Source organism: Nothobranchius furzeri, chromosome 12 (genome assembly GCF_043380555.1).
Source record: "Nothobranchius furzeri strain GRZ-AD chromosome 12, NfurGRZ-RIMD1, whole genome shotgun sequence".
Taxonomy (NCBI): domain Eukaryota; kingdom Metazoa; phylum Chordata; class Actinopteri; order Cyprinodontiformes; family Nothobranchiidae; genus Nothobranchius; species Nothobranchius furzeri.
In genome coordinates, this window is record NC_091752.1 from 24,991,904 (window position 1) to 25,018,492 (window position 26,589).

Genomic DNA, 26,589 nt, shown 5'->3' on the forward strand with positions numbered 1-26,589 from the left:
CAAACATGAAAATTTAAGAACACACTCAGATCAGAACAGATAAATGTCTTCTTCAAGCATCTTGCAACAAATTTCCACTTTACTAACTTCTTTTAGTGCCCTTGGTGTGGCTAAAATACATCAGGCAACACACGGCGGTCCTTTTGTCCCCCGCTGTAACTCGACATTTTTCATTGTGTCTGGGTGTCTCCTCAGTTCTGACTATAAACAAGCAGACATCTAAATTATTTTGTGTGATTGTTTTCTTGTCACCTAGACTGGTGCACACTTACTGTTTTATGTTTTTATATGAACTGTTCACCTGCTGTCTGAGAAGAAGTTTTTTGGATTTTTATGCATTTTTCCAAATATTTCAGCCATTTTAACCACTTTCTGGAATTTCTACACTTGCAAGGTTGGTCATCTGTGTTAACTAAACTAAAAATAAATCCATTCCCTACCTGATACTTTGAGTAGATGATTTCTTTCTGTTTCTTATATTGATACTTTGTTTATTTGCATAATTTGTGTGAGTTTTAATGAGGTTTAAACCCTAAAATCGGAGGGGATAAAACACACCTGCAGCATGTTGGTGTTGTTCTGGTTCTCTTTGGGTCAGCGAGGTGCTGTTTTCCTCTTTTAACATGGCAGAACTCTTTCTCCGCCTCCATCCCCGCCTCTGCGCTCCACCACGTCTCCAGCTTCCAGAACGCCAGTCGTTTTGCACCATCTGCATATCAGCTCTCGCCTCGGCCAAAGCGTTAATTTGAATTCCTGTTTGGGCTGATTAACAAATGACTGGTGAGCTCACAAAGTTATGAAGTTGTTTAATTCTCAATATGTTTTATTTTTTTTGCTTCATTCTAAAACACATTAAAGGGGGATGTTCTCGCGGAACGAGCACAGGACACAAACTTTGAGACTTTCTGTATCTCGTTCCCGTTTTGTTGGCTAAAGTTCAGCTGGGTGATTTGTACTCGTCTCCCATTTATCCTCTCAGTAAATCAGTGCCCCCCCCCCCCCCCCCACACACACACACACACACCCACACACACATCCTGAAGTGAATAGCTAATCGCTCTGCTAATTGACTGACAGTTAGCAAGCGCATTGTTCTAATTCCAATCAGAAACCTTGGAACAGACGCAGTCACAGCTGATTCATCTCGGCCTCTTACTGCTAAATCCACAAACTGCAACTGGAGGATGTGCCAGCAAGATTTACTTCTCCTAGACGATCTAAATGACTTCGTGAAAGTCTGGCTCAATTTTCAGTAGTTAGTTTGAGCCTCTCAAGCACAGAGGAAAAAAGAAAAGAGCACTCACCTCCTTATTTTTGTGACTGTGATTGTATGAAGCTGACATGTTTTCCATCAGCGTTACAATATCCTGAAGCAACATGAAGAAAAAAAGTGAGAACAAAACCAATTAGCACTTAAATGAGACTGAATCAAATTCACAAACTCCTCTTAAAGATTATATAAAATGTTTGTTTTGAACCAGTTTACATGAAATAGTTGTGTTTTCTCCCCAGAAATCATCATCAAGCCATTGCTTCCCTCTGATCCGCCGTGTTCTCTGCTGTTCTTCTAACAAGAAGCGGGTGACTCCTGTGATCTTAAGCGCTGCATCGTGTAGGCTTTTCTAATTGGCCTAAAGGGAAAAGTAAAGTTGTGCAGAAAACTAAATGAAACTGAAGTGAGGAGTCTGAGAGAGATGGTGTGGGAAGGAGACCGGCTGTTCTGTTTTCTCCAGCAGTCCAAACTAGAGACATGTGGCTCCCCAGACAAGCTGTCCAGAGTGGGAGAGCTCGCTGGACTCATTACAGGCAGGGCCAAGACGGGATAGCTTGACAGAACACCATTGGATCATACAGAGAATTGGAATGGTCGGAGCAGAATTGTTTCGGTGTGTGTCTGCGTGCACGCCGGTGTTTGTTTGGAATGGCGCGTGCGGACAACTGTCCATCGCCTCTCTCCGTCTGTGCCACCCCTGGCTGCCCCTCCCCCGCCCCCCCAGTGGACACACTGAAGCGAGCACACACATACGCTCTATCTGGGCCTGGCCATAAGGATCTCTTAAATGTTTTCAGTTGTACTGGACAGCTGAGGGATGAAGTGGCCAGCCACAGGCTTCCATTGGTTGGACACATCGTCTCGAAACTGACTCATAGAAATGACTGGACTTGGACCAGCAAGCTGGTCGGCCTAGCCAGTTTATAATAGTTTTATCAGTTTAACTTTCTCCTCTTTATCCTCATCCATCCTGACAGGCCTTCCATCACCCAGTTTCAACTCACAGATTACTTTTCAAGCTTCCAAAAAGGACTTTCATTATTTGTGTTGGAGTCCACAGCTGGAAAAGAACTTTCTAGTGTTGATATTCTGTGATGTTAGAGAAAAACTAACAAAAACAACCAACAAAGTATCCACATTTCGTAGTGTGAACTCACATTTTGCCTATATTTTGCACTCAACTGAACCAAAATCGTTTTTTTCAAAGGATTTTTCCGCAGAGCGTCTCTGCCCATAGCAGAGTACCATTTAGCCAAAACCAGTGAAATATTCTGTTTTTGTTTATTCACAATTAACCTTTCCTGTTGTTTCTTGCTTTTTTTCTAATATTTTTTCTGCCTCTTCCTTATGGCTCTCTCCACCCCTCCTGTTCAACCCCTCTCCCAACACTCTGTTTATAAGTAGCAAGTGATCCAAAGAATATGCTCTGTTTCTGAAAGAACAGGAGAAGGAAGCAGGAAAGCAGGAGTGAGTGGGCGGATTTGTGAAAAAGAGAAAAATAGACTGAGAGAAAGAGAAGGAGAGGTGTGATTATGTAGTCCTAGTGATGCTCTGGCACCCACTGGTGTTTTTAAAGTGTCTCTCTCTGCGTCCCTCTGTCCCTGCGCAGTGGTTCGTACCAGTCGCCACCTCACTGTCACCTACACACAGACACATGCGCACGTGCGTCTCCGCCACCACCAGAGCCCAGAGGTACCGGCGAGGCCCGCATGGTTCCTTCAGCGGAGCAGGTGTTTTTCTGCAACGTGTTAACGAGCACGGCCTGCTGTCATTTCTGCTTTAAATGGATCTCACAAATAGACCACGCACACATACACACACACACACACTGAATATTCCGGTTTCCCAGTGAATTAGCAGAAACACGACGATCAGAGCTGATGCTGGAGGTACGTGTGAGTTAGTTATGAGTCGTGAGTGCACAAATGCATAATTCACAAGGTGTGTAAAAGTGTGACTCCTCATCGATAAAGAGTTGATTAATTAAAAGTGGTTTTACGTTACAGTTTTGTCCTTTGAGTTGTGTGTTTTTGTGGAGAATGACATACATGCGCTCGTGTGTTGGATTGTCTAAAGGAGCTGCGTTCCCACCGGCGCCGATAGCTCGATGGATCAAACTTTGCCACCAGCTGCACAGCAGCTGTTGATTTTCCTTATTGACGTGCAAGATGAATAATTCTTTATGTGTAATCTTGTTTTGAATCGTGTGACCTTTATTTTTTCATTCTGGTGACCAGTGGTTTGTGTGTATTTGTGTGTACAGTATGCCTGTGTGAGTATTTGGAAGAAGGGTCATCACCTCAACACCTGTCCATGTATCAGCCAGATGATGTTTCTGGCATGGACACTTTGAGTGTTGTGCTGGTAAACATGTTTTTTCATTTTTACATGATAATCCGATCTGATTCTGGCAGGCTCTGTGTGTGTGTGTGTGTGTGTGTGTGTGTGTGTGTGTGTGTGTGTGTGTGTGTGTGTGTGTGTGTGTGTGTGTGTGTGTGTGTGTGTGTGTGTGTGTGTGTGTGTGTGTGTGTGTGTGTGTGTGTGCAATAACCTAAAAAGAACAGATGACAGTTTAGCGGCTCTTTAACTGTCCAGGGAATAAAATCTGTATTTAACATCATCAATATCATTATTTTTATTGGTAATACTACTTTCTATACATTAATCTGGTTAATCCTGAGTAATCCTAACTCCGACTTTGGTTCATATATCAAATTTAACATATTTTATCTACATTTTTCCTTTCATGTCTTTTTCCAGGTGAATACATAAAGAACTGGCGACCTCGTTACTTCCTGCTGAAGACAGATGGCTCTTTCATCGGCTACAAAGAGAAACCTCAGGATGCAGACCTGCCCTACCCACTAAACAACTTCTCTGTAGCAAGTATGTCATCGTACCTGTCACACATGTTGCTTTGCTCTTGAACCATTTCATGTCAATATATTCAGAAAAAAAATATTAGAAACATTTTGTTTTTTTCAGTTGTCTCTTTTAGTTTGGGACAGAAATTCTCATAATAAATAATAATAACAATAATATTGTCACACTAACAATAGAGAAAATGATGTTAACAATATATTACAGACATCCTATGTCAGAAGTAGCACTTTTTGTATGTTTTAATCAAATTTGACTAAATAGTGCTACATCAAGGGGCTGAACAGCCAGTTAATCACGTTCCCACTCAGAACTATAACTAAAGGTTGGGCATTCCTTGAAGAAATGTTAAACCCACCAGCTTTCATGTTGAGATATTCGTATGTTACAGCAGCAATCCAGGGGTTTCCCCTTTTCGGGAATTACATATGATTATTTTTTAATCTGTGAAAGTGATAGTATTAGTCTTAACATGCTATAATGAAAACAATATGTCCATTTTCGTTTGCTAATCCTGCCCCCTGTTCTGTAGAGCCCCATGCAATTTGAACTGAGCACCACTCTGCATTAACCAATAGCGTTAGACATCCGCTTACATACAAGTGTAAGTCACAGAGCGCACACACATACCAAGACTGATGCTGAGTTGGTGACATGTCTTATGGACAAGTAAGCACCAGTCACCTTTTTCTTGGTCTGAACGTCTTTTGTTCTTCGTGACTTCAAATGGTGTTTTTCATTTTGGGACTCTGGTAGTTTGTCCTAAAGTTGAAGTGGTAGCAGCTGGCTGTTTCTCCTTCTCTGATGATATTGAGTGGTGAACCTCTCACACCAGTTGTGTTCTGTTGCAAAATGCACAAGCGGGTAATGAATGGAGGACCCAGGGAAGAGCACAAATGGGGTGATTTCATGAGATAGAAAACCCAATGGTCCAATCTTCGGTTTCGGACAGAGCTGTGTTATTGGCTGAGGTTTTTAGACAAATGCGATATAAACACTTTTATTTTCTCTTTTAAAATCTCCACAATGTATTTTTCACAAAGGTGGAACACTGTTAAGAAGCATGAAAAAATGTTTTAAGCTAGCTTGTGTTGCACATTTGCAATTTTAGCTTTAAGCAATCTCCCAATGTTATTGCATGATGTGTTAGCGTTCACACATAGGGGGCCTAAGTCATGCCCATCTACTTCTGGACCATGGGTAGCTGTTTTCTAATTCCGTTTGTTATGTGCCGTGGATTTCACATATGATGTCCGAGAAATGTAAAGACTCGTTTTGATGTCTCGAAAGTGCTTTTTTTCAAACAGGGAAAAAGTTATTTTAGGTTCTGTGTGAAAATACGTCCAGGACTACAAATGCGCATCACCAAATTGACGTCATCAAACTAGACACAAAGAAAATCAGAGGAAAATGGCTGTAAGTTTAGCAAACTTTGAATTCTTCCCTCAGGAGGAAAGAACCACCATAAATCTGGCTATTTGGTCAGTAGCAGCTACACTAGAGGAGAGGAGATTCTGTGATTACGTCATAAATGCGACGTGCCGACGTCTGATTTGTAGTCATAGTAATTATAAACATTTACAAGCTGATAAATCTCAAATTACATGACAGGCATGGTCAAAACACCCATCATTACCGTTCATTTTTAATTGAAGTACAACATATGTGTGATTCAGGGTGTAAAGCAAAGCGGATTAGAAAATAGCTCATAGCCTTGTTCGCTTGCATTCATTTATTCATTCTTCCAGGGACCCATGAGCCGACCAAAAGGTCTTGGGTCTTAGGCGGGCTCCCTATGACTCTACTACAACCACAAAAACCTTTCGCCCTATGAGGAAAAACAGGGAAGCTGGAGCCCTCAGATGAGTCAAGTTTTTGCCTGCAAAATCAAAAACTACACACTAACATTTCGACACAACATGTGTCTTCATCAGAGTTGGTGTCCTCCAGCTGTGTACGCACTGGTGCAGTAGATGGCGTGCAGAGCACCGTCAATTTTCATGTGTCTCAAAGTTGATTAGCTTTGGCTAAAATCAGCCTGTTTCTGCATCAGAAGGACATCGTTTTACTAAAATATCAAATGAATGTCAGATCTGTCACCCCTCATAGTTTCTCTTCTCAGAGCAGCAGTGAAACAGCTACTGAAGTCATTATTGGTCTGTCATCAGTCTTCACAGCGTTGGCGTGCTTTACAGACTTCACTATGGGCTCTAATTAACCGTTTATCACTATATCATCTGTCAACACCTGGTTAACAAGCTCCACGATGTTGCTGACGTGTTCAATTAACCAGTTATTGAGTAATGAAGATTGGGTCTAATGTATCACCTCCTACTGTTCAGCAGCAGCAGTAAATTATAGCTATACAACTGCTTTCTAAGTAAATAAAGGGTAATGACTCTAAAACTATGTTTTGAGTATTTGATATATGGGGGAAATTATTAAAAAAATGTTCTGCACTATTTTGGTTCAATTTGCCTCCATATTTGAATAAAACATTTGTTCTTCTATTAGAGGCAAATGCCTATGTTTCATGTTTTTATCTCTTTTGACTTTGCTGTCAAAATACAAAGTGCTTAGTATAAATATGTCATATCACACCATCAGTCTACTAATATGTGAACAAATACTTGTTGTTTAGCTGTTTAATCCCTTTTCTGACCGTAATCTGATGGCACTAAGCTGATGCAGATGTCAGTGTACACTTACATATAATCAGTTATCACCGTAATACAGATTAAGACCGTAGATCTGAAACACCAACATGGTTTTCAAAGTAATCAAAATGAATATAAATAGGCTTAGTTGGTTGAAATCTCATAGATTTGGAAAAGAGGTGTGTGAAATACCTGGTTTTTGGAAAGAGGAGAGGAATGATGAGGGAAGTAAGCATGGAGATGAGAGTAGAGGAGAGGAGGGGAGAAATAGGAAGATGATAACTGGAAGGATGTGGATGAGGTGTGCTGGTGAGGAAGCTTTGAGCAGACAAAGAGGAGGAGGTGAAGACCGGATTGGAGGAGGAGGAGAAGAGGAAAAGAGTTTGCGAGAAGGACAAGCCAGGCCATACATCCGGCCCCGGCTGCTTGGCACGCCACCGCCACTGCCACATCTGTTGCTCAAAGCTGGGAGGCCAGGTGGTGTGTGTGTGTGTGTGTGTGTGTGTGTGTGTGTGTGTGTGTGTGTGTGTGTGTGTGTGTGTGTGTGTGTGTGTGTGTGTGTGTGTGTGTGAACAACAGAAGTGGTCAGATGGAACCGAGATGGTACAGGCCTGTTCCCTGCAGAGGGACTCATACATACAGGCTTGACACACACACACACACACACACACACACACACACACACACACACACACACACACACTCGTGCACCTACTAAACTGCACCACAGATCTCACAATCGCCTGCTGTGGCAAACAACCCAATTTCAGCTATCATTCAAAGTTCACTTTTGTGCGCACGCGTGTGTGTTTCTATGTGTGTGTGTGTGTGTCCGTGTGTGTATGTGTGTGTGTGTGTGTGTGTGTCCATGTGAGAATGTGGGCACTGTTTGGCATCAACAATAGTATGACCTTGTTTTCTGGCAGCACAGCAGGTCCTGTTCATGAGTCAGGTAGTAACTGCATGTGTGTGTTTACATTGAAGCTCTGCCGCGTGTACGGCCCGGGCAGTTTAGCCATTAACCTTCCCGTCCATATTTAGGCTGAGCAATGGCATGCTGTGCCATGCCACGCTTAAACAGAAAGCTAGAGGAGGGGATGGATGGAGGGAGTGATGGAGATGCATCAGGAAATAGATGCAGCCCAAGCCGGGTAGATGTGAGGACAAGATGGGTCAGAACCCTGATTTACATTGATTCTTGTCCTCTGTAACCACAGAGACCGCTGAGGGACAATGAAGACACATTCTTTCCCAGAGTGAGCTCACAGCCCCATCTGGCTGTGTATGCTCTCATTCCTGAGTTTGTGTACTGTATTATGCGTTTGTGTGATGATGGCCTACTGTGTTGCCTGTTTTTATACAAACGCGTCTCGTCGGATCATCGCCAGATGCATGTGCGATGCAACATGAAATATCCCTTGGCACAAGAAAGCAGCTTTTTTAAAAGTTAGCTCTTATTAAAGTCACTGCCTATTTTTACACCAGTCAATGAAAATTTGAACTCTGGTTTATTCATGAACGTGTTGACGACATCTTGTTTCAGTCTGAAAGCTTTCAAAAATGACTTCTAACAATAGAAGGGACACCAAGTTTTAACACCAGGCTGATTCTTAACCGTTAAATGTAAGGATTACAATACAAGAATAATATAATATTTTGAAAAGTTGCATTTCAGAAAATTCAAACTAATTTGTAATAATCGAAGCTAATATCTAAAGTATAATATATAAACAGTTATGGGGTTGTTGTAAAGTATTGTAAAGGTCAAAAGCAATATTTAAGCTGCTGCCAGTGGTTCTTCAAGGCCACCTTGGTAACCATCAGTGGTTCTTAAAGCCTAATGCATACTGGGAGCAGTCGCGGAATAGCACTGCTTCAAGTAGAATCTATTATAGTCTATGGGGTGATTCAAACCGGCTGCGTCCCAGAAGCGGCATGCCACACCGCACCACTAAATTTAGGATCGGGATCTATTTTTGCTGCGAGACGCTTCTAGGACATGATAATTTCTGCCGTTCGCATAGAGCGAGACAGGAAATCACACATGGTTTCAGTGTGAAACCCTTAGTAATTTTCAAAATAAAAGTCTGTTGCAGCAATGCAATTTCATGTCTATGTAGATTACATCAATACAAGGGACCTAACGGGTTATTTACTCCCAGTATCATTCCAGAAGTGTGTTTTCATGGCTTTAGTCCTGGCAGTGGGGGAGGAACAACATCATATTTGACATCAAACAGCGATATAAAGCGTGATTTTCTTCTTTTTGGTTTAATGGCCTCTTCCTGGGCTGCCACCTTATTGTGGTGGAGGGGTTTGAGTGTCTCAATGATCCTAGGAGCTAAGTTATCTGAGGCTTTATGCCTCTGGTAGGGTCAACCAAGGCAAACAGGTCCTAGGTGAGGGATCAGACAAAGAGCAGCCCAAAGACCTCTTACACCGGGGGTTTCTTCCTGTTAAAAGGGAGTTTTCCTCTCCACTGTCGCTTTATACTTGCTTAGTATGAGGATTGCTGTAAAGTCACTGACACTAGTCAGTGACTTGATGCAATTTGCTGGGTTCCTCATATAGGAAACATTATTTCTGATTGGCTTAATGAACTGACCTGAATTGGAATGTTTATTATGTGAAGTGCCTTGAGAAGACTCTTGTCGTGATTTGGCGCTATATAAATAAAATTGAATTTAATTTAACCGGGGACACACCGGCCACCGAAGCGCCACGAAAAGGGGACCGCCTTCATTCGGCGCCCTTGTTATCCTATTCTATAGATCACATGGGCCGCCGAAGCGCAGCGCGCGCCGTGCAGCGATTGTTTCGTCATCTGCTCTATTTTTTTCGCGAGACGCGGGTGAACCGCGCCAATTCTGGCAGGGAGTCAAACCTAGACATAAGAGGCAGGCCGGTAAATTTAACAAAATAAAGCATTTCAAAATACAATTCCGCGATAGTCAACTGTGTTCGTAAACAGACACTGCATAAAAACCACACACACACACACACACACACACACACACACACACACACACACACACACACACACACACACACACAGCAAACTTGTGTGTTTGACCCAAGCCCCCACAATGCGGGTGAAAAATTGAGGCCAACGCGGAAGTGAAATAAATTGCAGTTCCACCCTCATCCGCTGGGGGCTGGTGTCAGAAGCGAGCAAATCCTCATTGACTCCCATGTTAAAAATACCAATTTCACAGCAGAAATAAACATGTTTACAGCCTGGAACCAAAACATGTTTTTGGTTTAAATTAGTTTACACTCATGACAACTCTGAGGGGGGTGAATTTTTTTCTCACTCTTCTGTTTAAGTGTATTAAAAGCCTAAAATTCTGTATAATTAATGAGCATCAGACCCACGTGACCACAGAGCTAGCTCCGTGGAAAGGCCTCAGTAGAGCCTCGGTCTGGCTTGGAAACTGTTCCGGGATTTTGAGTGTCTGTGTTCGTGTATTCTTTTTTGGATATTATTTGTCCAACTGTTGGACAAAATGACTTGCTGTGGCATTAATTGCACTAATAGAGCCTCCAAGGAGTCTCCACTTCATTTTTTCGGTAAGTAAAATTATATTTATGTATTTTAGGTGACTGCCGAGCTGAGCTTAGATTTTAACATGTACTGTTTAACCATGAAATTTAAATGTAATAGGGTAAAACCCAGTGCATTTAACATAATCCCCCTCCGTCTCTCCATCATCAAGTCACCACGTATCATTTCTTTTCGTAATATTAAGGACATTGATCTAGCCTCCCTGTCCTCCAGTTTTGCCACCCTGACCCCTAATTTGTCCTCTACTCCCGATGATCTTGTCATTCAGTACAATAACGGTCTGGTTTCTATCCTTAATTCATTTGCTCCCATCAAATCCCGCTCTGTATATTTTACTCGGTCTGCTCCATGGTTCACCCCTGCCCTACGCTCCTTGAAAGCTACCAACCGGAGGCGTGAAAGACTCTACAAGAAAACCGGTCTCACCATCCATAAAGACTTATATTCTGCTCAGATTTCTCTCTACAAGGACTCCATCTCCCATGCCAAATCTCAGTATTACTCCGGTCTCATCTCGTCCAACTCCAGCAACACTAAAACATTATTTTCCATCATGAACAGCATTTTTCAGCCTCCCGACTCCTTACCCGTCCATCTTTACTCTTCAGAAACCTGTAACTCTCTCCTTCAGTTTTTTAATGATAAGGTCAATAGAATCCATCTCTCTTTACCTCATTCCTCCCCTCCCTCTCCTGATTTATTTGAACTCTCCATTCAGTTCTCCTCCTTTGAACTTCCCCATCCCTCAGAAATATTAGATTACATCCGCTTCAGTCAGCCCTATTCTAAAAAAACCTGGTTTAGATCCCAATGATTTCAATAACCTCCGTCCCATTTCCCATCTTCCCTTCATTTCCAAAGTCCTAGAGAAAACGGTTGCATCTCAGCTCCATTCCCATCTCACCCGCAATAACCTTTATGAACAGTTTCAGTCTGGCTTCCGTCCCCACCACAGCACAGAAACAGCTCTCATCAAGATCACTAACGACCTACTCATTGCTGCTGATTCTGGTTTAATCTCTATTCTCATTCTCCTCGATCTGAGTGCGGCCTTTGACACCTTTTCTCATTCCATCCTCCTTAATAGACTCTCTTCCTTAGGCATCACCCACACCCCCCTCCGCTGGTTTCAATCTTACCTTACTGGCCGCACTCATTTCATTCAGTTAAAATCCTTTACCTCAGAACCCTCCCCAGTCAAGTCAGGTGTGCCCCAGGGCTCTGTCCTGGGGCCCCTCCTCTTCATAGTATATCTCCTCCCTATCGGCAAAATCTTCCGCAAATTCAATATCCAGTTTCACTGCTTTGCGGATGACACCCAGCTCTACATTTCCAGTAAGCCCAACTCAACTCTCCCACCATCCTCCCTTACACTCTGCCTCTCTGAAATCAAATCATGGTTCACCTCTAATTTCCTCAAACTCACCGGCAATAAAACTGAACTTCTTCTAGTTGGCACTAACTCCACCCTCTCAACATCTGACAGCTTTTCTTTAACTATTGACAGCGCCATAGTCTCCCCCTCCCCTCACGTCAAGAGTCTGGGTGTCATTCTCGACAGCTCACTTTCTCGGTCGATATACGTTCCTGCCCTCACCTATGGTCATGAGCTTTGGGTAGTGACCAAAAGAACAAGATCACGGATACAAGCGGCCGAAATGAGTTTTCTCCGCAGAGTGGCTGGGCCCTCCCTTAGAGATAGGGTGAGAAGCTCTGTCATTCGGGAGGGGGCTCAGAGTAGATTCGCTGCTTCTACACATCGAGAGGAGCCAGTTGAGGTGGCTCGGGCATCTGGTTAGGATGCCTCCTGGATGCCTCCCTGGTGAGGTTTTCCGGGCACGTCCAACTGGCAGGAGGCCTAAAGGTAGGCCCAGGACACGTTGAAGGGACTGTGTCTCTCACCTGGCCAGGGAACACCTTGGGATTTCCCCGGAAGAACTGGCTCAAGTGGCTGGGGAGAGGGAAGTCTGAGCCTCTCGACTTAGGCTACTGCCCCTGCGACCCGACTCCGGATAAGTGGATGAAAATGGATGGATGGATGGTTTAATGGCGGACGGCATAAACAGAGGGATTTTGTGATCTCGCAAGTCGAGTGAGGAGCACAGCGGAGAAGCTGCTTCATAGCTCTCGGTGTTCACTGGAGTGCAGCGATTGTCACGAGGAACCCTTTCTGCTGCCGTTCCACACCACCAATCCTTCCATTGTGCAGTATGGGTAAGGCTGTAGTAAAAGGGTTAGCTTAAGGCTTACTAGCTCTTTGCTGGTAAATTCAGGAATTCTGGACTAAGAAGCAAGCCTATAAAATAAAGATTCTTCAACTTTTATTGCCATGAGACCCTGGCCTATTGGGTATGAGTGTTTGCCCTGAGACTGGGAGATTGTGGGTTCAAATCCATGGTCGAGTCCCACCAAAGACGTTAAAAAATGGGACCCTGCTTGACACTCAGCAAAAAGGGGTTGGATTAGGAGATTAAAACACCAAATGGTTCCCGAGCGCAGCTGTGTCTGCAGCTCACCGCTCCCCCAGGGGATGGGTCAGTGGCGGAGAATTAGTTTCACACACCTAATGGGTCTTTTAGCAAATGTTTTCATATTTTGAATTGAAATGGATTTCTTGAACCAATGTGTGCTACAATGGCCCTTTACAGGTTTAATGAAATGTCACTCAGACACCCATCGCCCCCTGTAGCCAGAATAAAGCATTTGCAACTTCAGAGTGCCGGCCCATTCCAGCAATGCAGCCTGGTTCCAGCATGTTTCCTACATATTTTAGATCATGAACACAGCTGATTTGTTTAATTTAGTGATGAATCTCTTCTGTAGACACTTAGGAAGCCTGGGAAGGCATTTCAGATTTCATATTAAGGTGTTAAAAAAAACACCCATGCGAGGAGATAAGTTTTCCTTTCAGTTCTACTAAACAGACTAGGGGGAGCTAAAAGCAAGCCAAAACGGCCTCGTCTCCCTTTACCTTAAATTAACTACCATTCCTAAGCCACGTCCCCCTGATGTGAGAACTTGTATTGCCAGAAGAAACGAGAGAGAGCTAAACACCAGTTGCTGTTTCCTAGGTCCAAACGTCTTTTTTTGTCTTTAGGCACTTAAAAATTTTGTTTTTCTTTTTGGGGACTCTGTGACATTGTTCTAAAGTTGGTGGTAGAAGCTGTCTGTTTCTCCTTCTCTGATATTATTTAGCATAGAACCTCTCACACCATTGGTGTTCTGTTGCAACATACACAAGTGAATAATGAATTGAGGACCCGGGTGAATGCAGAAGTGCAGTGGTTCGATGAGACCAACAACCGGATGGTCCAATCATTGGTTTCGGACCAAGCCATGTTCCAGACAAATGCACAAGAACCACTTCATTATTATATGCAGGTCCTTCTCAAAAATTAGCATATTGTGATGAAGTTCATTATTTTCTGTAATGTACTGATAAACATTAGTCTTTCATATATATTAAATTCATTACACACAAATGAAGTAGTTCTAGCCTTTTATTGTTTCTAATATTGATGATTTCGGCATACAGCTCATGAAAACTCCAAATTCCTATCTCAAAAAATTTGCATATTTCATCCGACCAATAAAAGAAAAGTGTTTTTAATACAAAAACAGTCAACCTTCAAATAATTATGTTCAGTTATGCACTCAATACTTGGTCGGGAATCCTTTTGCAGAAATGACTGCTTCAATGTGGCGTGGCATGGAGGCAATCAGCCTGTAGCACTGCTGAGGTGTTATGGAGGCCCAGGATGCTTCGATAGCAGCCTTAAGCTCATCCAGAGTGTTGGGTCTTGCATCTCTCAACTTTCTCTTCACAATATCCCACAGATTCTCTCTGGGGTTCAGATCAGGAGAGTTGGCAGGCCTATTGAGCGCAGTAATACCATGGTCAGTAAACCATTTACCAGTGGTTTTGGCACTGTAAGCAGGTGCCGGGTCGTGCTGAAAAATGAAATCTTCATCTCCATAAAGCTTTTCAGCAGATGGAAGCATGAAGTGCTCCAAAATCTCCTGATAGCTAGCTGCATTGACCCTGCCTTTGATAAAACACAGTGGACCAACACTAGCAGCTGACATGGCACCCTAGACCATCAGTGACTGTGGGTACTTGACACTGGGCTTCAGGCTTTTTGGCATTTCCCTCTGCCCAGTCTTCCTCCAGACTCTGGCACCATGATTTCCGAATGACATGCAAAATTTGCTTTCATCCGAAAAAAGTACTTTGGACCACTGAGCAACAATCCAGTGCTGCTTCTCTGTAGCCCAGGTCAGGCGCTTCTGCTGCTGTTTCTGGTTCAAAATTGGCTTGACCTGAGGAATTTGGCACCTGTAGCCCATTTCTTGCACTCGCCTGTACACGGTGGCTCTAGATGTTTCTACTCCATACTCAGTCCACTGCTTCCGCAGGTCCCCCAAGGTCTGGAATCGGTCCTTCTCCACAATCTTCCTCAGGGTCTGGTCACCTCTTCTCGTTGTGCAGCGTTTTCTGCCACACTTTGTCCTTCCCACAGACTTCCCACTGAGGTGCCTTGATACAGCACTCTGGGAACAGCCTATTCATTCAAACATTTCTTTCTGTGTCTTTCCCTCTTGCTTGAGGGTGTCAGTGATGGCCTTCTGGACAGCACTCAGGTTAGCCTTACCCATGATTGCGGTTTTGAGTAATGAACCAGGCTGGGAGTTTTTAAAAGCCTCAGGAATCTTTTGCAGGTGTTTAGAGTTAATTAGCTGATTCAGATGATTAGGTTAATAGCTCATTTAGAGAACCTTTTCATGATATGCTAATTTTTTGAGATAGGAATTTTGGGTTTCCATGAGCTGTATGACAAATCATCAATATTAGAAGCAATAAAAGGCTTGAACTACTTCAGTTGTGTGTAATGAATCTTAATATATATGAAAGTCTAATGTTTATCAGTACATTACAGAAAATAATGAACTTTATCACAATATGCACATTTTTTGAGAAGGACCTGTATATATATTTTTTATATTCACAATATATTTATATACTACGTTAGAATGTGTATAAGAGGCATGAAAAAAATGTTTTAATATAGCTTGTTTTGCAGAGTTGCCATTGTAGCTTTAAAGACACTTTCCTGAATTTTGCAGATATCTGATCCCTGTCACCCTCTCAAGGCTTGCTGCGTAATGTCATTGTCGTAAAATCTAATCTCTGTCACACATAAGAGGCATGTTTACTGGCTGGTTTCCAACTTGCGTGCCAAATAAACACATTAAGCGGCGTTTCAGCAATTAATAAAGTTTTATAAAGACTGTTTAACAACTTCATGCCCGACCAAACACAATAACCCCGGTGAAATCATTCATTACTTACCTATCCATTAGCAGCACGGCTAGGTCAGAGTCCGTAGTACAGGCCGTTCTTTCAAGAAGAGCTCTCCAGCGAGGAAAAGCTGGCCCAAAAGTAACTCTGGTTTTTGGTCTTGCTCTATATTGTTCTCTTTTTCTTTTCCTAGGTTCGTCTGATGAGGGATTTCTAGCTTTCTTTGGTGGATCTGCCATTGCTCAAATCTCTAAACTGGGGTCTACCACAAACATAAATACGTAGACGCCCTGTGGACTGGTGCTGCCATACTGGCTGGCAGCCATTTTAGATGGGTCTCCATTCACCCCCAGTGCATTCATTTCTACTAAGGGAGGTGCTTCTCAACTAAAAAACACATTTTATTAATCTTTTTCACAAAACCAGACACAAGTTGGTCACTCTGCATTGATTTTGGACTTTTCTGCGGTCACTGCTTTGGAGAGTAAGACCCATCCAATATGGCGGTGATGCTGTTACGGTATCGGCACCCAGTGCGGCATTTACGTATTCATGTCTATGGGGTCTATGTCTATGTGATACTGCCATAAAGCAACAGTACATTCGGCGGCAGACCGCGGGTCAAAAACTGTATAGTTCAGTAATCAGACGTGGAACCCCATAACACTGTCACAGCTCTGAAAATGAACATAGATAAAAGTATGCCACCAAAATATTTAAAAGAAAACATTATTCATTGTGTAAAAGTTGGAGAACGGGGCTTTAAGGAAGACAAAAATGCTTACCGTATTTTCACGACCAAAAGGCGCACCTAAAAGTCTTAAATTTTCTCCAAAATGGACGCCGCGCCCTATGGTGCAGTGCGCCTATTGTGTTGTTGTAAGACGCGAACATAGTAGAAGACAAGGGGCGTGGCGTGAACATGTGGACGTGAGCGAAGACAGACTTGTGGATTTGACACATCGTCATCAACATCCTCGCTATTTGCCTCAGACTCCGGCTGTGAGTCTCCGTCCATTTCCTCTGCTTCCAGTTCAAAAAACAGCCGTACTATCTGAACTGCCTGGTGGGCATTTATACTTCTCATCATCCTTTATTAAAGCCTAATAAAAGCCGACTAAACTGCAATGACAATGTATCTGTCCGGATCGCTCCACAATATGAAGTTTACCGTCAATATCTGTCTAATAGTTTGTTGTTACTCCATTCGCGCCACTCCTTTCCCCGCGAAGCGGCTCCTTTTTGCGCACATCTCGTTACTCGTGCAGCCTTCCTCTCTCTCTCAGCTACATAATGATACTTTTTATCAATTGAATATGTGAGACTTCCACCAACAGCAAAAGGATCTCGTGTTTTTGTGTTTTTTAATGTTCACAAGCACATTCCCTCTCACGGATTACTAAACTGCTGTTTTGACAAGTTGTCAGATTGTCTAAAAATAGGTCATTTTTTTTAGTTTAATATAATGGACTCGACACACGGGAGGCGACATCGCCTCTCCTCCATTAATTTTCAATGAGACATTCGCGCTGCCGGTACATGTTCTGGTATAATTTGTATTTGCAGTAAAGAAAATGTAGAAATAAAGTGTTCATGGAAAAAAATTCTCATAATATTTTAAATGTGATTGTTGTTTCAAAGCTAAAAGACAGAAAAAAAAAATTTCTCTCTGTCTTTCCTTTTCAGAATGTCAGTTGATGAAGACAGAGAGGCCAAAACCCAACACCTTCATCATTCGCTGCCTTCAGTGGACCACCGTCATAGAAAGGACCTTCCACGTGGACACACCTGATGAAAGGTTAGTCCCTTTAGAGATTAAACATGCACAACATGGTCCTAAATCCTTCTTAAATTCAAGATTTGATGAGTTATGACTCCTAAAACATCTGCTTTTAGATTTCAAAGCAACAAACAGATTTACAAGTTCACGCTACTTGTGTTAGTGCAAACTTTGCCTTTTCTTTCTGGGCGGAAGTTTGGATGAAAGCTCCTTTAGATCTCTAAAGTGTTTGAAAACTTGAAGAAACTTCTAAGTTTCAGGTCAGATGTTTGCCAATAAATTGTAAGAAAATAAGATGTCATGACGACGAAGGTGTGAGAAATACACAAAAATACAAATTTTGAATAAACATTGTGTTTTTATATTCAATAAAAGTGTTGTTAGTACCAGAGATATGTATATGAAGGGTTTTACTGTGGAGTTTGTTCCTTTTTGGTGTCTGTGAGCGAGACAGAATGGAAAGAAGACCTTTCAAGTAGTGTTGGCATAAATTCTCCAGCTGCTCAGTTCCTTTCTGAGGAGCTGAGGTGTTTATCTCCAGAAAATGAACAGCTTTGCCCAGAAGACCACAGATGCTTCTGTGCATTCTTTGAGGTTGCGTGCATGTTGGTGTGTGTGTGTGTTGCAGCTGTCTGTCCAACTTTGTCTGTGTTATTGTGCCTTTTGTAGTAGTTTTGCCACTAGATAATCAAATCAACATTTCAGAGTTGAAAGAAACCTCCTAACTTTCTATTAATTAGTTTGAAAAGTGTGCATGGCAACAGCTGGAGCAGCAGACAACTGCAGGCTCCAGATGTTTTCTGTGTTTTGTGCGTTTTTGCACACATCGAGCGTAATCGAAGTGTAAGAAGTTGCTGAAAGACGAGGATTTGCCACAACTGTGTGTGTGTGTGTGTGTGTGTGTGTGTGTGTGTGTGTGTGTGTGTGTGTGTGTGTGTGTGTGTGTGTGTGTGTGTGTGTGTGTGTGTGTGTGTGTGTGTGTGTGTGTGTGTGTGTGTGTGTGTGGTACTGTATCTGTTGTACTGTATCATTGCTGGCAGGCCTCCAGTTACCGCAGCCCCAGCCGTGTGCAGAGAGGGTGGCACGTGTTGGCATGGTGCCTGACTGTAGGCAGGCCCATTATCTCTCATTAGCAAAAGGGGAAAAAAATAGAAAAAGAGGCTCATTATACAAAAAACACTTTAACCGAGAAAGAGCATTTATCTGCTGTCTGACCTTGAGAGAGTTCCCATTGCGTTTCACGCAGCTATGTGCACACACACACACACACACACACACACACACACACACACACACACACACACACACACACACACACACACTCACACTCACACATTCACACACATGCCACAAATCAAATGCTCCACATTTGTGAATGGAAACTTGAGTTTGCCCTTGTTTTGGAGTGTGTAGGGTATGCTTAAAAAGTCTTTGGAGAAGAAAAGGATTTAGATCTTAAAACTTTAGCACTCTGGGTAACCCTCGTGGAAGCATATGGGGGTCTAACTCACAACAAAACAAAAAAGGCTCTGAACGAGTTTGATTATTACGATCTTTTAGGTTTTACGTTTGTATATCTTAAAGGTCAATCTTTAAAAGTCAAGTTTGTTTTTGCAGGGTACTGAAGACTTTTGAATATGTGCTTCAAAATATTCAGATTCATTTAAAGCAGACAGATTTTGGCAATTTTAAGTCTTTGAGAGCAAAGGTAGGCACAATGGATGATAAAATATTACCGTTGGCACGATTAAGATGTCATTTATCTTAAATATGAGTTATTCTGATAGCATAAATTTATACTCGGAAATGAAACTGTTTGTTTCAGTGAAGCTCCGCCCACGCCCAATGCAACAAAACTGTGGTCCACTGGGTAAAGCATCTGCCTTCCATCTTGTTTTGCCATGTCCTGATGCCGATTCGACTCCTTGTGTTGGCAGTAATTGATTTTGCCAGCTTAAGAAGATTTAATATTTTTTATATATTAGTTTAATTGAATATCCATCCAGATATTTTTTATTTCTGTTTATCCATGCAGGGTTGCGGGAGGCTGGTGCCTATCTCCAGCAATCATCGGGCAAGCAGGCAGGGTACACCCTGGACAGATTGCCTTTCCATCGCAGCTGTTGATTATTTTCTGCTAAATATTTTGAGTCTCTAAAGATCTTTGAATTTCGTCTTTTCTGAGCAGCATTTTGATTAAAGCTTATACTTCTGCTTCTGCTTCTGCGTCTGCGTCGGTATGGAGACACGCAACGCCATAATCTGTCCTCGCGAGGGTTCACCAGCAGGCTTGCAAGGATGGATGGAGTTAAGCCCACTTTTCTAAACATCTGTCCAACAAGACGAAGAACGCAAGCTTGTGATTGGTCAGGAAACCGCTGTAGTAAACAGTGCCGCCATTGCCCCCTCAAAAACATAAAAAAGCCAAAGATATCTCTGCGGCAGACAGAGAGCAGCTTGATGAATGCTTTTGCTTTAGGTAAACTCTAAAAATATGAACGTTTTATTCACCCGTGACTGGATGAGTAAAATGAAATGCAGCAAGTGTTTTATTCATGGATGAAAATGACGGGAAACGAGGGTTTGGAGGTGACAAGCGCATGCAGAGGTGGAGGAGAATGAGGGACAAATTTGTCCCTGTTAAAAAGTCTCTGAAATATAAAAGCACAATATAAACACAATAGTAAATGTACTATCTTGGACCAGATACAAGACAGGATTCCACAGAACAGTGCTGCGCCCTCTGTTGCCCTGGCGGCACATTGCAACACTCCCAGGAGACGGAGAAGTCCAAGAGCAAAAAGTCCCCATCCGTGCGCGAGCGTCTCTCCCTTGTGGAGCTGTCTCAGAAGTATAAACTAGGCTTTACTCTGCTCACCTCACATGGACTCACACTGGCTAAATAAAGAAAGAAAAAACAATCCATCCATTTTTATCCGCTTATCCGGAGTTGGATCGGGGGGTAGTAGCCTAAGGCGAGAGGCCCAGAGTTCCCTCTCCCCAGCCACTTGGGCCAGCTCCTCCGGGGGAATCCCAAGGCGTTCCCTGGCCAGGTGAGAAACATACTCCCTCCACCTTGTCCTGGGTCTACCTTTAGGTCTCCTCCCGGTTGGACGTGCCCAGAAAATCTCACCAGGGAGGAGTCCAGGAGGCATCCTGACCAGATGCCCGAGCCACCTCAATTGGCTCTTCTCGATGTGGAGGAGCAGCGGGTCTACTCCGAGCCCCTCCCGAATGACCGAGCTTCTCACCCTATCTCTAAGGGAGGGCCCAGCCACTCTGCGGAGAAAACTCATTTCAGCCGCTTGTATCCGCGATCTCATTCTTTCGGTCACTACCCAAAGCTCATGACCATAGGTGAGGGTAGGAACGTAGATCGACTGGTAAATCGAGAGCTTTGCCTTCTGACTCAGCTCTCTCTTCACCACTTTAGACCAGTACAATGCCCACATCACTGCAGATGCAGCACCAATCCACCTATCGACCCCATGCTCCAGTTTTCCCTCACTTGTGAACAAGACCCCGATATACTTAAACTCCTCCACTTGGGAAAGGACCTCATCCCTGACCCGGAGAAGGCATTCTACCCTTTTCCGAATCAAGACCATGGTCTCCGATTTAGAGGAGCTGATTCTCGTCCCAGCTGCTTCACACTCAGCTACGAACCGCTCCAGCGAAAGTTGAAGGTCACGTTCTGATGAATCCAACAGGACCACATCATCTGCAAAAAGCCACACCTTGGCTGTGCCTAGAAATCCTGTCCATAAAGATTATGAACAGAATCTGTGACAAAGGGCAGCCTTGGCGGAATCCAACTCTCACTGGGAACGAGCCTGACTTACTGCCGCCAATGCGGACCAAGCTCTGACACCGGTCATACAGGGACCTAACAGCCGGTATCAGAGGGCCTGGTACCCCATACTCCCGGAGTACCCCCCACAGGTTTCCCCGAGGGATGTGGTCAAACGCCTTCTCCAAATCCACAAAACACATGTAGACTGGTTGGGCAAATTCCCACGCACCCTCCAGGATCCCCCTAATTGGTATAGAGCTGGTCCAGTGTTCCACAGCTAGAACGAAAACCACATTGCTCCTCCTGAATCTGAGGTTCAACAATCTGACGGACCCTCCTCTCCAGAACCCCTGAATAGACCTTACCAGGAAGGCTCAGGAGTGTGATCACCCTATAGTTGGAACACACCCTGCGATCCCCCTTTTTAAATAAGGGGACCACCACCCCGGTCTGCCAGTCCAGAGGAACTGCCCCCGATGTCCACGTGATATTGCAGAGCCGCGTCAACCAACACAGCCCCACAACATCCAGAGCCTTAAGGAACTCCGGGTGGATCTCATCCATCCCCGGAGCCTTGCCACAGAGGAGCTTTTTAATCACCTCAGTGACCTCAGCACCAGAGATTTGAGAGGCCAACCCAAAGTCCCCAGAGTCTGCTTCCTCACTGGAAGACGTGTTGCTGGGATTGAGGAGGTCTTTGACGTATCCTGCCCACCGATCCACAACGTCCTGAGTAGAGGTCAGCAGCACACAGTCCCCACTATAGATAGTGTTGGTAGCGCACTGCTTTCCCCGCCTGAGGCTCCAAATGGTGGACCAGAATCTCCTCGAAGCCGTATGAAAGTCTTGCTCCATGGTCTCACCAAACTCCTCCCATGCCCGGGTTTTTGCCTTGGTGACCACCCGAGCCACATTGCGCTTGGACTGCCGGTACCCGTCAGCTGCCTCTGGAGTCCCAAAGGACAAAAAGACCTGATAGGACTCTTTCTTCAGCTTGACAGCCTCCCTAACCACCGGTGTTCACCAGCGGGTTCGGGGGTTGCCACCACAACAGGCACCGACGATCCTGTGACCACAGCTCCGGTTGGCCGCCTCAACAATGGAGGCACGAAAGAGGGTCCATTCAGACTCAATGCCCCCCATCTCCCCCGGAACATTTTGGAAGTTCTGTCGGAGGTGGGAATTGAAGCTCCTTCTGACAGGAGACTCTAGCAGACGTTCCCAGCAGACCCTCGCGATACGTTTGGACCTGTCTGGTCTGACCGGCATTCTCCCCCACCATCTGGGCCAACTCACCACCAGGTAATGGTCAGTTGACAGCTCCGCCCCTCTCTTCACCCAAGTGTCCAAGACATGCGGCCGCAGGTCAGATGAGACAACAACAAAGTCGATCATCGAGCTGTCGCCTGAGGTATCCTGGTGCCAAGAGCACATATGGACACCTTTATGTCTGAACATGGTGTTCATCATGGACAATCCATGACTGGCACAGAAGTCCAATAAAGAAACACCACTCGAATTCAGATCGAGGGGCTGTTCCTCCCAACCACACCTCTCCAGATCTCACTGTCATTGCCCACGTGAGCGTTAAAGTCTCCCAGCAGAATGAGGGAGTCACCGGAAGGAGCGCTTTCCAGCACCCTCTCCAAGGTCTCCAAAAAGGGTGGGTAGTCTGACCTGTAGTTTGGTGCATAAGCACAGACCATAGTCAGAACCCATCCCCCCACATGTAGGCAGACGGAGACTACCCTCTCACTCACTGGGGTAAACACCATTGTACAGGCACCAAGAAGGGGGACAACTAGTATGCCGACCCCTGCTCGGCGCCTCTCAGTGGGAGCAACTCCAGAGTGGTAGAAAGTCCAACCCCTCTCAAGGAAACTGGTTCCAGAGCCAGAGCCATAGGTTGAGGTGAGTCCGACTATATCTAGTCGGAACTTTTCAACCTCACACACCAAATCAGGCTCCTTCCACAACAGAGAGGTGACATTCCATGTGCCAAGAGCCAGCTTCTGTAGCCGAGGATCAGACCGCCATGGTCCCTGCACTCGACTACCACCCATCACACACTACACCCAACCCCTTTGGCCCCTCCCACGAGTGGTGAGCCCATGGGAAGGGGGACCCATGTTTCCTCTTCGGGATGTGCCCGGCTGGGCTCCATGGGTGAAAGCCCAGCCGCCAGGCGCTCACCAGCGTGCCTCATCTCCAGGCATGGCTCCAGAGGGGGACCCCAGTGACCCACATCCGGGCATGGGAACATGGTTTCCATTTATATAATTCACCATAAGAGGTCTTCAAAAAAAACGATTTGTGATTTTATTTTAAACAGTTTACCAATAATGGGTTCAAAACATAATCCTGGCAAAAGAAAAAAAGTTACTGCAGAGACCAGTAGTCGTACTGGTCTTAGCAAAACAGCATACAAGGCAGGTACTCTAACCACTGGACCACAAAGTCTATTACAAACCAGTAGTTGCCTAAAGCCGGGCGTACACTGTGCGACTTTTCCACTTTTTTGAGCCGATTTTCCAGTCGTGCGGGAATCCACGACATCGGGGCGAGTTTTGCGCCGAGCGGTCGTGTAGTGTACAGGGGGTTACGAGAGGCGATTAACACCATGTGACCAGCTGCCGATCAGCAGTCGTGAGGTCGCACGGACTTCTGGTGTGTTTAATATTTCGCTCGTCCCTCGTGAGGGTATCGCACCGTTGAAGCGGCGCTGCAAGCAGCTGCGACCCAAAATGTATCAGAACCGCTCACGGCGCATGCGCAATCCTGCATCAACACCGCTCACCCGCTATTTCCCTAATAACACACGTTGTTCGTTTTTGTTTCTACACGTTTTTTTTACTCACAAAGCTTGTCAAGAAAGCGTGTTTGTCGTGTTCATGTCAAATTAAACTGATCACAAAACTCAGATTTACTTTCTTTATTTCGTTTTACTCATCCAACCCCCATAAATCCCTGTGTGTCCTCCTGCAGCACTCCTGAAGGACAACAGGCGAAACAAGACAAAAAAAGTCTGACGTGTTGAGTAAAAACTGCTATTTTTAGCATATTTTTAGGGCCGACGTGTTGCTACCAGATGTACAGTGTGAGCAGTCAGGTCGCATGCGAGAACTGGGTCGTACAGTGTGAGCGCATGACTCGTGAGATCTGCCCTGCGAGGAAGTCGTACAGTTTGAGCTGAAGCTGAGTGCTACGAGTGAAAAAGTCGCACAGTGTACGCCCGGCTTAAGACGCATGTTCTGTGCTGGCCATGATGTGTGTCTTTGTTGTGGTGCATTGTTTTTATGGTGGCGTCTTTTCCCCAGTGCAGAAGTAATTTGTCAGAATATCCACTCTGGTACCAGTGGAGGTTTAATCAGTCATCTGTGACATGGAGGCCTTCTGCAGTCCTTTCCAAAAAAAATTAGAAAACTTGCAGCTGGGACAAGAAAATAACAGGCTGGTGGTATTTTTCATTTGGAAATAATATTTAGAAATAATATAAAAAGCCCCAAAAGTGGATTTAAAAACTTTTCATTCTTTTTTGTTATTTCTTGTGTGAGAGCAGAGGTAAATTTAACCCTTCATATAATGTATGACATCCATCCTTGTTAAAATTGTTAATGTGTCGGCCCATCCCGATGCATGACCACCCTTCTGCTGTGGACACACACACGCACGCACACACACACGCACACACACACGCACACACACACGCACAGAGTCAAACTCGTTCTCCGTTCTCCTTCTCCTAACAGATGTTGAACAGCTCTGCTAATGGAAAGTCAATGGGAAGGAACGTTGTTAGCAAACAACAATGCATTGTTCCCTCTAATGCATCAGGGTGTGTTTGAACACACACACACACGCACACACACACACACACACACACACACACACACACACACACACAGTGACTGATATGCATTAGTTCTGCTCTATGATCATTGCTCATTTGGTTGATTCACTGGTTGATCATATTTCCTCTCTGTTGAACAAATAGGTGTTCATGTTAATTGAACCCATTTTAACACCTCTGAAGATCTGATTCAATAAAAGCAATAATATTTAGATCTGAGGACAGGACTCCCATGACCTGTGTCAGTATTACTAAGTTTAACAACTCAGGTTTAAATCCACACAGCAGTGATATTTTTATCTTCATTTAAAACCAGAGATGAGTGGACAGAGGCCATCCAGATGGTGGCCGACAAACTGCAGAGACAAGAGGAGGAGCGGATCAAGTGCAACCCCACCTCCAACATCGACAACATGGTCGAAGAGGAGATGGACATCTCCACCACGCACCACAAACGCAAGGTAAAACACACACAAGGAAATGCAGCAAGTGCAACATCTGAATTAATTTGCTGCTGCAACTGTTATAAAACATTTCAGTTTGCAGAATTAAAGATTTTATTTTCTATATTTTCCTCCCGATAGACAATGAGTGACTTTGACTATCTGAAGCTGCTGGGAAAAGGAACATTTGGTAAAGTGATTCTTGTCCGGGAAAAAGCCAGCGGGAAATATTACGCCATGAAAATCCTTAAAAAAGAAGTCATCATCGCCAAGGTTTGTCTGGCAATGGAGCATCTGCTGATGCTGGTAGCATTAACAGATGGACCACATAAAAAATGTTTTAATTTTTTAATTTTAGGTGACGTTTTAAATATCTGCATAGTTTTTAATAACAATTAGTAGAAACCTTCCAGCTGCTTTTTTAATGCAGTCATCACATATTGTCTCTGCAGGATGAGGTGGCCCACACACTCACAGAGAGCAGAGTTCTGAAAAACACCAGACATCCTTTTCTCACTGTAAGTCCAATAAAACCCATGCATGAATGTAGAATAACCTACTTGGTCCAGTACTGAGTGTTTAGAGTCATCAGTCAGACCACGAGTTGCATTTACTGACCACATGTGTTAGCTTTGATGTGTGCAGACATTAACTTCCTCATATTCCCATCACACATACATGCACGCATGTTCACACTCAGTTTACCAAGGGAGCAATTACGCCTCACATCTGAGTTCACTCCTGTCACACCTGCAGCCACAAAGAGACTTTCACCAACTGTTCTTTTGTTTAGCAGCTTTCTGTCTCTAAAGAAAACACGTGCACACATTTATTTCACACACACACACACACACACACACACACACACACACACACACACACACACGTTTTGCAGCACTTGCTTTGAACAATCAAACAGACGTAAACAGTCTGAAGCTAAGAACGATGGAGTTTTATTATGCCTCCTGTTTAACAGAGCAGACTTCCACCTGTGCTCATTGTTTACTGTGTTGTGGGAGCAAATAGAGGACAAATAAACAATAAACTGG

The 26,589-nt window shown here is 44.2% G+C and overlaps 1 protein-coding gene across 4 annotated transcripts in view; it reads left to right on the forward strand.

Annotated features, from left to right (window-relative positions):
- The window catches only part of akt3a (v-akt murine thymoma viral oncogene homolog 3a), an 89,001-nt gene that overhangs the window by 43,762 nt on the left and 18,650 nt on the right, over positions 1-26,589 (forward strand). For 3 of the 4 annotated variants that reach the window (XM_070542484.1, XM_070542482.1, XM_070542483.1), the window contains 5 exons: positions 4,034-4,159; positions 17,361-17,472; positions 25,414-25,558; positions 25,682-25,813; positions 25,993-26,058. In XM_070542484.1, coding sequence (XP_070398585.1) covers positions 17,372-17,472; positions 25,414-25,558; positions 25,682-25,813; positions 25,993-26,058 — 444 coding nt within the window. In that variant the 5' untranslated portion in view covers positions 4,034-4,159; positions 17,361-17,371. Of the gene's footprint in view, positions 1-4,033; positions 4,160-17,360; positions 17,473-24,996; positions 25,083-25,413; positions 25,559-25,681; positions 25,814-25,992; positions 26,059-26,589 lie in introns of those variants that run through there. The other variant, XM_070542485.1, reaches the window with a different exon arrangement.